This window comes from Pyrus communis, chromosome 12, assembly GCF_963583255.1.
Source record: "Pyrus communis chromosome 12, drPyrComm1.1, whole genome shotgun sequence".
In the NCBI taxonomy this organism is placed as follows: Eukaryota; Viridiplantae; Streptophyta; class Magnoliopsida; order Rosales; family Rosaceae; genus Pyrus; species Pyrus communis.
In genome coordinates this window covers 2,401,970-2,415,626 of record NC_084814.1, presented here as the reverse complement: position 1 = coordinate 2,415,626, position 13,657 = coordinate 2,401,970, and the positions used below count along the sequence as shown (strand labels likewise).

Here is a 13,657-nt window from a genome sequence, read left to right as displayed (position 1 = left end):
AATCAAGTGAAAAGAATTTGGTTCACCCAAACTTCTCAAGCAAGGACTAGAAATCGAACCTAACCAGTTCAAGTCGGTTTGGTTCTCGATTTTTTTTTTCCTCAAATAACACGTAATCTACCATCCTATGATAGGTATGACAACGAAAGGCTTTAAACCATTTGCTAAACAAAGTGAATGCTTTTCAAGATCACTAACCTAGTGCGTTGATGTACCCATATTGTGGATGCAAATTTCCGTTAGAAAGCTTGGCGAATTATTTAGGCCTTGGGCCTGATAGTTGTGGACTTTAGGCTGGTCTGCTCAACCCATTAGGGTTGAGATGAAGGAATAATTTTGTTTATTTGAAGATCATTTGAGTAACACGTGCATGAAATTTAACTTTAATGGTAGAAACTAGATTAAATTGACTAAAAAAATCCAATCATCCAATCATTGCCCATTATTATTATTATTATTTTTTAAAGGATAACTGCCCACCCCTTTCGGGGGCCGAGAAGACTTACAGAGGCATTTCAATCTCCTCATAGCCACAAGTCTGACTTTCCTACCAATAACAGGTTTCTAACCCAAGACCTCCAGTTTGAAGGAAGCCTCGTAATCCGTCATTTACCATTGAGTCACAAGCTCGTGGTTCATTGCCCATGATATTTAAGGCCTGATGTGTGGTTGTGTTCAATATAATCACCGAGTTCGAAAAGAATCAAACTTCTGAATCTCCAAATCAAGGAGAGATGTGCTTGTTTAGGTTCTGTTAAGCCTTTTGGACCCAATAACTCTACTCAGTTAGACTCTATAATTTATTTTGACAAATGATAAGCGATGTATTCGAACTCAAGTAAAAATGATGAAACACACTGCTTTAAGGCTGTCTCCAAACTGCCCGAGGGGTGGGGGTGGGAAAAAATCCCCAAATGAGCCGAGACCCTCCCAAGCTGCAGCAGCATGTGATAGGAGGAAGGGGGGGTGGGGTGGGGGAGGGGTAGGCCTGTACGAGTGGAGGGGCTGAGCTGACAACTAAGGCTGAGATGCGGACATTGTTGTCATCCATGATCCATCGGCTATCACACCTTTAAGCTTATGATTGAGTGAGGCGCGCCCAACTACATTCATTTCCAAGTACTGTGTTGTGCGGTTCAGATTTATTGACAGTAGCAATCTAATAGTCATTTTTGAAAAGAAAAAAAAATCAATGGTTACTTTTTAAATTCAACGGTTCAAATCTAATTTGATCAATTTTAAAGATAATGAAAATGACCCAACGACTTCAACTTGAATCAAAAGTTCAAAAATAATATTATTAGTTCATCCAAATCAGTTCCAACATTGAAACACCAAAAAATTTAAAGGATTAAGCATGTAGGACATCTAAACAGATAGTTCTCAATATGTCAGAAATAATTATGATATCTATTGGTATCCAACTCAAAAATATCTCAACAACCTCTTTTTTGAAATTTGATTTTTTTTTTTCCACTTAAAAAGTTTGTAAAAATAAAACAAGATAAATTATACAAAAAATATTTCTAAATTGTTAGCAAAAATTAAACAAAATTATAAAATTGGGATGAGAATTATGTCTCTTATTCTTAGGAAAAATTACTTACCTCATACATATAATAAGTACTTAAAAATATGGAGCTATCAGTTAGTATTACGGTGTAATGATATTTTTCTTTACTTGTAAGTGAGAAATCTTAAATTTAATTTTTACCAATGACGAATTTAAGAGACATTCTTATACAGAACAAAATTTTATCCATAATTCTCTTTTTATTTTGTTTTTTAAAAAGCGACGAATCGAAAGAAAAAGAAAAAGAAAGTTCTTATTTAAAAATCCCACATCAGAGTATTGGACACACAACAGCTCACTAATAATTTCTTATCTTTCGCTTTCTCTTCTCTCTCTGTCTTTCTCTCTGTCCGTGAGTCTGTGACCATGCAAAGACAGTCACTGGGCGGTTCGCCGTCGAAGCTCCACCAGGCCCACGGCGGACCCAAGGACCAGACTCTCACCGTCGATGACTCCCCCAACCGCATTAAGGATCTTTTAGCCTTTTCCACCACCGCCTCCTCCTCCTCCTCTTCAATCTCTGCAGCCTACGAAGGCGACGAGGACCACAAAGCATCGAAGCCTCACCGTCTTTCATCACCGCCGTCCATTGCACCGCACAAATCCATCCACGTCATCCCCGTCCTCACCCTCCTCTGCTTCCTCATCCTCTTCCTCTTCTCCCACGTCCCCTCCCAATCAGGTACACTATTAATTAATCAACGGCTCTTCGCTCATCTCTTCCTCATTTGAATCCCAATCCTGACCGTCTCTTTTCTTCCGTTTCAGATTTGGCTCAGTTCAATGGCTTCACTAAACTGCCTGGATCGGCGAAGCGCGTAGGTACGCAATGCGGATGAAATCATTCTCAATCTCTCAATCCTGACCGTCGGTTTTTCATTTCTTAATTTTGTTTTTTTGCTTTTTTTTTGTTTTTGTTTTGTAGTTTCTGCCGACAGCGAAATCGACGGCATCGGGCGATTTATTGACATCCGGAAGAGCGATGTTTTGGCGATCCGCAGCCTGAGGAATTTGCAGGACACCCAAACCCAAAAACTCGTCCCCAGATCTCGCTCTCACCGAAAAATCGCCGATTTTTAATCCGCATTCCCTGGTACTCTTCTCTGCTGTAATCTCCACGCCACTACTGTGCTCCACTAGCTAGCTCTTCGTCGGTGTTTACCTCGGATGAACTCGCACGCGCGTCACCGTCAGCCTCTGTTCGCACGTGCGTCTTGCAGAACAGAGGCTTTCTTTTTCTTTTATTTCTTTTTTTTTTAATTTGTTTTTTTAATTATTTTGGTGTAAAAATATTACATAAGCGCTTGTGTCGCTTAATTAATTTATAGAAAGATTTCGAATAGAGGAATGACGTAATTTTTTAAAATTTTTTTACTTTTGTGAATTACCCAAGTGTGTGTTGTACGGAAGAGAGGCGTAAATTTGATAAAAGAACATAAACGTGCGCCTGGTGGAATACAGCTGGATGTTCGTAGTCGACCGTTGCTGCACCTCGGGTTTTGGTTGGTGGACCCCAGCTGGACACTTGTACTAATGTGTTGGGTGGTGGGGTGAGAATCAGGTGCGTACAGTTACAGGGACAACAAATAGTTAAATGCGTTTATCTTGCGGGACCCACCCCCCCGGGTGAATAGATAGATTTACCGTGACATTGGCATAATCTGTAAATGCCGCAACTATTAAACTATTATTTCATGAATAATTCTTGCACGAGCAAATGTATATATTTCACGATTTGTAAATGTATATATATTCCATGATTTGTTAATAATGCATCTTCGTAACATAAACTTTATAAGCGCCATTTGAAGTCATTCATTCCTATATATAAAAAAAAAAACATTCGGATCAAATGTCATGCATTTATATGTATAGAACAAATTGATGGTATAAGGAATCGGTAACATATTCATACTAAATTGTATATTTATTTGATACATTTGAATAATTAAAAATTACTCTTTGATTTGAATGGTTTTTTTTATGAATAATCTTCAAATGAAACTTAAGAAATTAAATAATTCGAATTATAAAATTTATATAACAAAAATACATTATTTGCAAATACTAGAATATAAGAAGAATGCGAGTGTTATTTTTATTTAATTATCCAAACTAGTTTTGTCGGACAAAGGCTCCGGTGGTTACCAAGTTAAACTGGTTGATTATTCCACACCGTTGGATACTTTCCACCATTATCTAACCGTTCATTTTTTCCAGTGTAAAGTCAACTTGGGATGGAGTATACTTTTCATGCTTTGTAATTATAAAACTAGTCTTGAATAGAAAACGGTCGGATAATCAAGAAAACAAATGTTGTGCATGAGAGTTATCCAAAGTGGATTGTCTCGGTGGATATGTTCAAGTGACTCATTCATTCGGGTCAGTAATCTTTACTAATCAATAAAATACTCGTTATCAATTAAAATTTTATAAAATTATCAGTTTAACTCTCTAATTAAAACATAACATGAATAAGAAATATGAGACATAAATGTAATTTTACACAACCAAATTTTGTTTTTTTTTTCTTCAAAGCATCGCCTACATGTAATTTTAACATATCTCTAATTAAAAATATAAAAAAAATTCCCGCTCCCATGTTCTCTATCATTCCCTTCCTCTCTCCTTCTATTTCAAAAACAAAAATAAAAAAATTTCTCACACACTTTGTATGTGCCTATATGCTAGTATATTATTAACAGTATTGTTTCATTTTAATCACTTACATAGTCTAACAGACATTGAATTTTATCACAAAAAACTACTGGGTTATTCTTGTAAAACTACTCATTCTATACATAGTATTATAATCTATCAGGTTTTCTCTATGAGATTGCGTTCTCCAACATTATTGTGCATGTGTTTTTCCAACACCCATTCAAATTACGTTGCAGAGTTCAAATCAACAATTTAATTGAATGCAGAAAGATTATATCGTACCACACTCATCTTTTTATTAATATCATTATTTTCATCTACACAAAGAAAGAGATGAAATTGTTTAAACTCGGACCGTAGCGAATTGAACACAAAGACAATCTACCTCTAATGATTTATCTTAGACAACTGTAAGCCTTTTATTTTCCTTTATTTGTGATTATGTGAAGATAAAATGCTTTATAACAAGACACTTGAAGGGTTACCTATATGGAAGGGAGAATGATTCTTTCCCCTCCTAATCCCTCTTATCTTCATTCTCCTCCTATTTGAACGGTTACGGTTTAGTAACGTCAACATCTTATATATTTTTTTTATAAAGATAATAAGACAAAAAATAATATGTGAGAGGAGAAGAGGGAAGGGGATAAGAATAGGAGAGGAGATAATCCTACTCCATATAAAAGCATGAAGTCTTGTGCGAGAAAATCATATAATATATAATATTGTGTGTGTGTGTGTGTATAGAGGAACCCTTTAAAGGAAGGGATCTCCATTTTTTTTTTATAAAAATGAGGATTAGTTGTAGGATTTACACCACATCGAACTTTAACGATCCAAACCGTCTATTTTTCAAGTTGCACCTTATAGATCATCGTTGCAAAATATTAGCCAAATCACAAATGTTTAAGACATTTAATTAAGTTCAAAGAAATTAACGAATACTTTGTTGTATAAGAAACAATGAAATTTTATCTTAATAATTAAATAGGCAAATGGATTCGGATTGAATTGAATTTTTACAAAGATAATTTATGAATCGAGACTTACAAAATAAACTGTATCGTTAAAGTTCGATACGATAAGATTCCCACACCTAATCTTTATTTATTTATTTTTTAAATGGAGATTCTTTCGCATAAAAGGCCTGTATATATAATATATGCGTATGTGTGTGTACATCCAATGGCGGAATATATCTTATGCATTTGAGTGCCGTATGGTCTAACTGTTCCTCATACTAGCAGTTTTTTTATATTATATTTGTTGTTGTTACTTTTTAAATAATAGATCAGGGATGCAGCAGAATGAGGTGTCCTCGACAATAAATAGTATGTGACAAACATTATTTGGAACGGTAAAGCGTCGCCTTCAAATTAGTTTGGATTTTTTCTTTTGGCCAATAGCTCTTGTTATTGTTGATTACAATTCTACCGATAATGAATGGATTGTCTTGATGGATATTACATTTTCGATGAAATGCATCTTTTATAAAATTTGGCAAGTTTTGGTTAAACGCTTTGACAAGTTTTTACACTAGAATCCTAAGAGGTAGAATCATGCATCCGTCATTGGTCTCCCTCCTCTTACTCGAGCTTAGAATATTGATATCACATATAATACATTAATAAATAAATAAAATGTCAATTTATGAGAATGATTGATCATTTTTGTGGGTTCCATTAATCGCATATATTAGGGGATGCAGAAAGGGTCTAAACCCCAAGGAAAAAAAGATGTGTGGTAGGTTTATGATATGTACAAGTTTGTCCTTGGCGGTACTCTCCTTCTATGAGTTAGACTCGGACACTTAACTATTACCGGTTCAAAAGAAATCAATTTTGTTTAAAAAATATAGTGCACCGTCCAACTTGAGTGTATCTGAATTACCTAACGCTGAGTAAATTTGAATTGTTTTTATTCTGAATAGTATGTTAAGTTGGTATTTGTAGAATTGTAGGTGCTCTACCTACCAAGTGGATATGTTAAGCTAGTCAGCATAAATTGTAGTCGGAGAAGAGTGAGGTCGGCTACAAAAATATAAGTTAATCACCATAATTGGTTTTGATATTTGTTAATTAATATTGGTCACCATTTACTTACGAAAAAAATAAAGTAAAATATGGTCCCAAATATTGAATAAAAATGGTGGTCCCTGCGATAAGGAGTGGGGCTGAAAGATATAATGGTTCCAGGCTGTTGTTTTATTTGGTGGAGCCTCCTCTTCTATTATAGGTTTTTTTTTTTTTTTTTTTTTTTCAAACAAACGATGTTATCTATACTGAGAAAAAATAAGTGGTCTTAGACTTATAATGGGTTAGCAATAATGTGGTTCAAATTCGCTTTGGGGGAGAATCGAACCTAAGAACTCACACTTACAAATGAAAAGAAATATCATTAGACCATAGTACTCAATGACACTTCTTTTATTAGTTATAGTTGTGGCATAAATGATGAGTATGCACAACCTAAAACTCTAAACTTAAACTTAATTATCCACGCAAAAAATCTAAATTATCCAAAACCTTCATTAACAAGCTTTCTCTTTTTTCCCATTTTACTTTCTTTCTTTCCTATTTTCTTTTTGGGTGTAAATTGTCCAAATGGAAGGACGATTCTCTCATTTCTTTCTTTTTTCCTTTCATTCTCTTTCCTTCTACTTGAACGGTTACAATTAAGCTTGAACTTGAAAAGTTATGTCACCCCGATACTCTGACATTTCCAACATAAGATCCTGGTGATGACCGTGAAGACACCTCAAGACTGGTCTCCTCTACCTCATAAGTTTATTCTTAGACTTCCTTACAAAGTCTTCGCTCTGCATTTTCCTAGTCTATATGGATGCATATGAATGATAAACTTGCTTAACTGCTTCACGCGCTTCTTCAACATGCATCGTCCTGATTTTGATACTAAGATTAGACACAACTTGAAACAATTCAATAATCAAATTTTAATACACAACATTACACTTGCAAACTCTCTATTTTTGGGTCAATTATAAGACCCAATTAAGGATTTGTCTAGCTTGCTTAATGCCACATTCTCAAGCAAGTGGCTATCATTTACTTTCCTACTCTCTGTTTTAGACTAGTGGGTACATAACTGCAACTCTCATAATTACGATCTATAGGCATTTGTGCATATTATTTTGGGTCAATTATCAATTTAGTCCCTGAATTATCATCTGAGTGAAAATTAGATCCCTAAACTATTTTTTAGAAGAATTAGTCTTTGAATTATAAAAATCTGCCAATTACATCGCTAATATTATATTTGAATCTACTATATTCATTTTTCGTCAATTTAAGTCATGTTACTTACATGTGATACACATTAGAGGATAGATAGATAAATTTTTTTTAAAAAGAAATAGTGTATGGAGTTAACTTTGAAGGGTAAATTAAATGTTAGATTCGCAACTTATATGAAATGTTAAAGGCTTATAAGTGAGAAAAGGATGATACTATTCTAAAGTGTGTCAAATGACTTAAGTTGATGAAAAAATGGATAAAATAGCTTCGAACATAATAGTAGGGATGAAATTAGCAATTTTTAATGAATTTAGAGACTTATTTTACCGAAAAAATAATTCAAGGACCTAATTTTCATGAAGATGATAGTTTACAGACTAAATCAACACTTCACCCTATTATTTTTGCCAAAAATATGAGGACTACACTCTCAGCCGTTTGATTTGTTTTAATGGATCATTGGGACGGACTAACGAGGACCATAGGATTTAAAATAAGTAGTCCAGATTTTTGGATTTGTCGGTCCGGACATAGGAATTCAAAGAAGACTTCAATTCAATATTGGGAACATGATTGTACTTTTGCAAAATTTTCAACAGTAGGGAGTCAATTAGTTAAATTTCATTTCAACGACTGTCCGTCCTAAGAACAAGGACATGATTAAATAAATCGATTATTAAAGGGTATTGAATCTGTCACAACACAATGATCTAGTGTTATTCTTTGTACTTGTTAGAGGTTATATTTCTAATAATAACGAGGAGGACAAATAAATCGTATACACTTCAATATCATGCACATTTCTAAAGGGGGCAGAAAATCTTAGAAATTAAGTTTTCGTTTTATGAGCTGAACACAACTTTAAGATCTATTACAAGCGAAGAGAAATACCACTAGACCATAGTACTCAATTCATTTCTTTTATAGTTATAGTTGTGGCATAAATGATGAGTATGCACAACCTAAAACTCTAAACTTAAACTAAATTGTCCAAAACCTTCATTAACACAAACTTTCTCTTTTTTCCATTTACTTTCTTTCTTTCCTTTTTTTCTTTGCAGGTGAGGATTATCTCCTCTCTTTTTGTCCTTTCCCTTCTCTCTCCTTCTATTTGAACGGTTACAATTAAGATCCTCTTGACCACCGTGAAGACACCTCAAGACTGATCTCGTCTGCCTCATAAGTTAATTCTCGGACTTCCTCACAAAGTCTTCGCTCTACATTTTCCTAGTCTATATGGATAAATATGAATGATAAACTTGCTTAAGTGCTTCACACGCTTCTTCAACATGCATCGTCCTGAGTTTGATACTAAAACTAGACACAACTCGAAACAATTCAATAATTAAATTTTAATACATAAAATCACACTTGCAAACTCTCTTGGTTTTTGGGTCAATTATAAGATCAAATAAAGGATTTGTCTAGCTTGCTTTGTGCCACTTTCTCAAGCAAGTGGCTATCATATACTTTCCTACTCTCAGTTTTAGACTAGTGGGTACAAAACTGCAACTTTCATAATACGATCTACAGGCATTTGTGCACATTATTTTTGCCAAAAACATGAGGATTATACTCGGCCGTTTGATCTGTTTTAATGGATCAGTGGACGGACTAACCAGGATCATAGGATTTAAAATAAGTGATCCAGATTTTTGAATTCGTCGGTCTCGGACACAAAAATCTAAAGAAGACCTCAATTCAATATTGGGAACATAGTTGCACTTTGCAAAATTTTCAACAGTAGGGAGTCAATTAGTTAAATTTCGTTTCAATGAGTGTCTGTCCTTAAGAACAAGGACATGATTAAATAAATCAATTATTAAAGCTATATTAAATCTATCACTAATACAATGATCTAGTGTTATTCTTCATTTCGATTTCTAATAATAACGAGGAGGACAAAGAAATCGTATACACTTCAATCTCATGCACATTTCTAAAGGGGGCAAAAAATCTTAGGAAGTAAGTTTTCGTTTTATGAACTGAACACAACTTTAAGATCCATTACAAGCATCTATTTCCGATTTTTTATTTAGAGATGATGCAAAATCACGCAATAGATTTCGATAGATATGCACATTCAATATTGTTATTCGATATAACGAAAGGATAGAGCTATTCACACTTATTTTTATCTCCTACACACTTTTCTTAATTTCTTGTTGTCAATCTTATTCAATTTATTCGATATGAAAGCCTGAAATCAAGAGAAATGGATGAGAATTAAAAATAAGTGCATGTTCCTTGAATTTTGAGAAGGTAGTTGCTACTTGCTATCGGTGCTTCTGAGTCGTGACATAAACTTCTCTCCACGCGACATCCAAACCTCCAATTTTCAAAAATCAAGGACACTGATTGATTGGTACATAATTTCATGAGGTTGACATCTACGAAATATTCGATAGCATTATCATATGCCGTTAAATTATTGTTATTATTTTGGGTTTTTACTATAAAATTAAATACAAATTATGTTCTCTTACACGTGGTGGTGACGTGGAAACCACATAAGTGGGTCCCCCACGTACTACATTAGCATTTTTAACAGAAAAATTAACGGACTTAACGGCAGATGGTAATGTGGGACACAAAAATATAATTCCGCGAGCAATTTGTTAAAAGAGAGCAAGTTGGGACAAAGCAACTTTCAGATGGCAAAACCAGGAACCAGAATGATAAATAGAAAAACTGAAACAGAAGAAAGCAAATCAAATATACTTGAAAAAAGTTTGGTTTACCGGCATATCATGTAAGAAAAACAACGACGATAGTTGCACATGCTAAACAAATTTGAGGCATTCCGTCCTACATTCACCACTTTCATGCTAGAATAAAGCAAGAAATCAAACGAGCACGGCATCCAATAGTTTAATTGTATTTACAGAACTCGAAACTCAAAGGATCAAACCTTTAACGGGTTCAGGCTTGGAGGGATCGTGCTGGGTTGCTGCTGACGCTTTGGGAGAATCCGAAAGAACTTGAGCATAGTCGTCCTCTATTTTTCTATGTTTCTCTTCTTCAACCTTTCCAACTTTCTCTTTTGTTTTCTGACCAACCTCTTCAGCTGCTTTTGCAACCTTATTAAAAGCACCTGTAACCCATTGAGCGCTAGTAAACACGTACCGGTTCTTCATTATAGCAGATCCAGCGCTACTGACCGTCTGCTCAGCAGCTGCAAAAGCTGATTTGGTTTTCTCTGAGACCTGAAATTTCTGATCCACTTCGCGAACTTTGCCACCGACCGCAGAAGTACCAGCACTTATTTTCTCGCTGAGACCAATCTTTTGGTCAAAGGATGCAACTTTTTCTGAAGCCGTTGAGGTCAACTGGTGTTTCTCATCAAAGCCCCTTGCCTTGTTGACTGCATCTTTGCCCAAGAGAAAGCCCTTAGCGAGCATGCCACTAACAACATCCTCTGCCTTCCCGAATGCAGATTCAACCCCACCAGGAGTTTTATTTTCTGTTACCTGCAAAGAACGGAGCAATTCAAAGGTCGATGAAATTGCATGGGTAAAATATGATGCAGAAGCTCTGTGCAAAACTCTTACATTTGGTGCTATAGCATCAGGTGGCAACTCGTAATCTGGAGCCAGAGTTATGGTGACAGACATATCCACTATTGTAGCTCCCTGACATAACAAAAAAGATTTTAAAGAGTAACATACTCAAAGTTTGCAAGTTACATCACCAATTAAAGTCACACTAATGTTATTGTTAAGCCTGTGGACCATAGTGGCTGTTATTCCCATTTTACTTTCGATTATAGTCACATTAGGGCGTGGTGTCATTGACCAATTTGAGTCGAGACTATCCCAGCATGCCTGCAATTGAAATCTCTATCACCAGACATTATACAACAACATTACAATCTCTTCGGACATGCCTAGTAAGTAAAATCAAGAATGAACTTTAAAAAGCCTGGGAGAAAAACATGTACTAGAACACTTTAATATAAGTACACCTCCAGCATTAAAGCTTCCTTACATTATCTATTGAACTCCAATATGGTAATGAACTGCTATCCAATGTCTAGAAACACCAGAAAGCAAGGAAAGAAATGCAATCCAAGGTCGTTTGTTGGCACTTGGCATCATAAACTATGAGGAGTACCTATACTCCAATAAAACCTAAAGCACCAACTACTTAAAGCTTAAAACATGACTTCTATTTTGACCTGTTAGCTCAACAAAGGGCCATATTCCCCCGTAGAAAGTTTTCCATCTGGCCTGTAGGCTGTAGTCAACACCACAACCCACTTTATTCTCTCATAAAAATTCTACATTGAATCTTGGGTAATATTAGAAGTCCTATTGAGCCAAGCAAAAGCGTGAAATTAAATCAAGCAGTGCATAGCCCCGTGCATAGCTACTACAGTTCTTTATTTCATTAAGAAAAAGATTTCTTAGATGGCCCAGTGCACAGCCAATATAACTGAAACTTAGTTGCTCTATTTGCTGGTAACCGACACGAATCAACTTCTTGTTCCTTACAGCTATATCCATTGATTTTCTTGCACGCAATGCAATAATCCATAATCCTACCTATCCAGCAAGCGATATCCAGGTTCTATACTATGAATATGTGACTAATCCAATACAGTTTTTCTACTCATCAGCACCAACCACAAATTGGCTACATCAATCCCAAATGCATTTTGTACCTTTTCTGCCCCTATTTTTGCAAAGAAACATAACTAATATACCTGTCACATACTGGATGTATCAGATCACTAAATGACAAAGGTTTGGAGGACTGCATTTATCTTTAATTGTGCAAAGTCCCAGTAAAAATGGTTATTACAAGATCATGAGAGAAAGAAAATAAATGGAGAGAATGATGAGGTGATATATTATGGTCGAAGAAATTGCATTACCGAAAGGAGAACTGCAGTCTCAGCTCCTTGTACATCCTTGAAGGTAACATATGCAATTTGGGACCGCTCAGTATCACTACACGAGCATTGGATAAGATAGATTCAGACACAGATAAACAAATAATATAAATCCATCAAACTAAATAAACATCAAACCTCATCATTTCGACATAAGCAATATCACCAGAAAAAGAAAAGAACTCCTTTATGTCTCTCTCACTTGCACCCAACGAAAGGTTGCTGACCTTGATGGTTGTTACCTGCAACAGAATGGCCACCACAGATAGTATGATTACTGGCACGATACAAAAAATAAAAAATAAGATAAAATAAAATAGCAATACAACATAAAATATTTGGATAGAACCAGATATCAGGAAATATGGCACTCCTTGGAAAAAAAAACGTATAGGGCTCCTCCAGCCTAACATAACTATAACAAAACTAGCACATCGGGAAATAAGCATCAGATCTTTGACAAATTTCTCAAGCTGTGGCAGGAACTATATTTACAAGACTGCAACTGAAACATAACTTTAACAAAACTAGCATATCAAGAATCCTGAACCGCTTTTCCTAAATGAGAAGCCGATTAAATGTAGAGAAGCCGATTAAATGTAGAAAAACAAGCCTATGAATCCAAAAATAAAATTTCGCTCAAGGATGGATTATTTCCGTTCACTCAATCTTCTTCTCCGCCTCGAAAACAAACCAAACCCAGCAGATCATTTTGCAAACAAACCAAACAGAGGAGATCATTTTGCATTGAGGCACAGAAAAGCAAGTACTAAACAGTCAAACAAACAGTAAATCTGAGAGAGAAATACATACATTTGCAGTTTTTTGCCTGTAAATACCAATCTATTTCAATCAACAGAACAAAATCCTCTCCTCATATAAACCTCAAAACAGATCTAATTAGCGTGTCCCAAATCACTGATTTAGTCAATGAGCATACTTATTCATTAAGCTACCACCGCAAATCCACACAAAAACTACTTAACTCATTCAAATTAACACTTCAAGAACCTAAAACTCAATTCAATTTGTAATCTAAACAATAAATTCATAAATATATACATAATTACATGCAAGAACAGAGAAAGAAATCGAGAGGGGCAGAGAGAGAGCACTGACCGACATGGCTAGGCGCTGCTAAAAGAGATCGAGGTGAGATGGTGAAGATCGACGGCGATGGCGGCGGAGACGGACCGGAGAGTTGCCGGAGAAACTGAGAGACTTGTAACAAAGTCTTCTTCGTGTTCAAAGAGAAATCCGAGCAATTTTTGGGTG

The 13,657-nt window shown here is 35.4% G+C and overlaps 2 protein-coding genes across 2 annotated transcripts; one reads left to right on the top strand and one right to left on the bottom strand.

The window, feature by feature from the left end:
* The first annotated feature begins 1,857 nt into the window (after positions 1-1,857).
* LOC137711570 (uncharacterized) lies at positions 1,858-2,915 on the top strand. Its single transcript, XM_068450822.1, has 3 exons — positions 1,858-2,255; positions 2,342-2,395; positions 2,499-2,915. Exons 1-3 carry the CDS (start codon positions 1,940-1,942, stop codon positions 2,651-2,653), a joined length of 525 nt encoding a protein of 174 aa, XP_068306923.1. The 5' UTR covers positions 1,858-1,939; the 3' UTR covers positions 2,654-2,915.
* A 7,267-nt stretch (positions 2,916-10,182) lies between these two features.
* Positions 10,183-13,657, bottom strand: LOC137709856 (binding partner of ACD11 1-like). Its single transcript, XM_068448836.1, has 5 exons — positions 13,502-13,657; positions 12,521-12,624; positions 12,365-12,440; positions 11,040-11,120; positions 10,183-10,958 (listed from the first exon to the last, which is right to left on the bottom strand). The coding sequence occupies exons 1-5, from the start codon at positions 13,505-13,507 to the stop codon at positions 10,386-10,388; spliced, it is 840 nt and encodes a 279-aa protein (XP_068304937.1). The 5' UTR covers positions 13,508-13,657; the 3' UTR covers positions 10,183-10,385.

Coding starts and splice junctions, on each gene's coding strand:
- LOC137711570 (XM_068450822.1), top strand. CDS start 1,940: ATGCAAAGACAGTCACTGGGCGGTTCGCCGTCGAAGCTCCACCAGGCC. Junction 2,256..2,341: donor CCACGTCCCCTCCCAATCAG/GTACACTATTAA, acceptor CTTCCGTTTCAG/ATTTGGCTCAGTTCAATGGC. Junction 2,396..2,498: donor TGGATCGGCGAAGCGCGTAG/GTACGCAATGCG, acceptor TTTGTTTTGTAG/TTTCTGCCGACAGCGAAATC.
- LOC137709856 (XM_068448836.1), bottom strand. Junction 11,121..12,364: donor AGACTGCAGTTCTCCTTTCG/GTAATGCAATTT, acceptor TTGTTATGTCAG/GGAGCTACAATAGTGGATAT. Junction 10,959..11,039: donor CTGATGCTATAGCACCAAAT/GTAAGAGTTTTG, acceptor CGTTCTTTGCAG/GTAACAGAAAATAAAACTCC.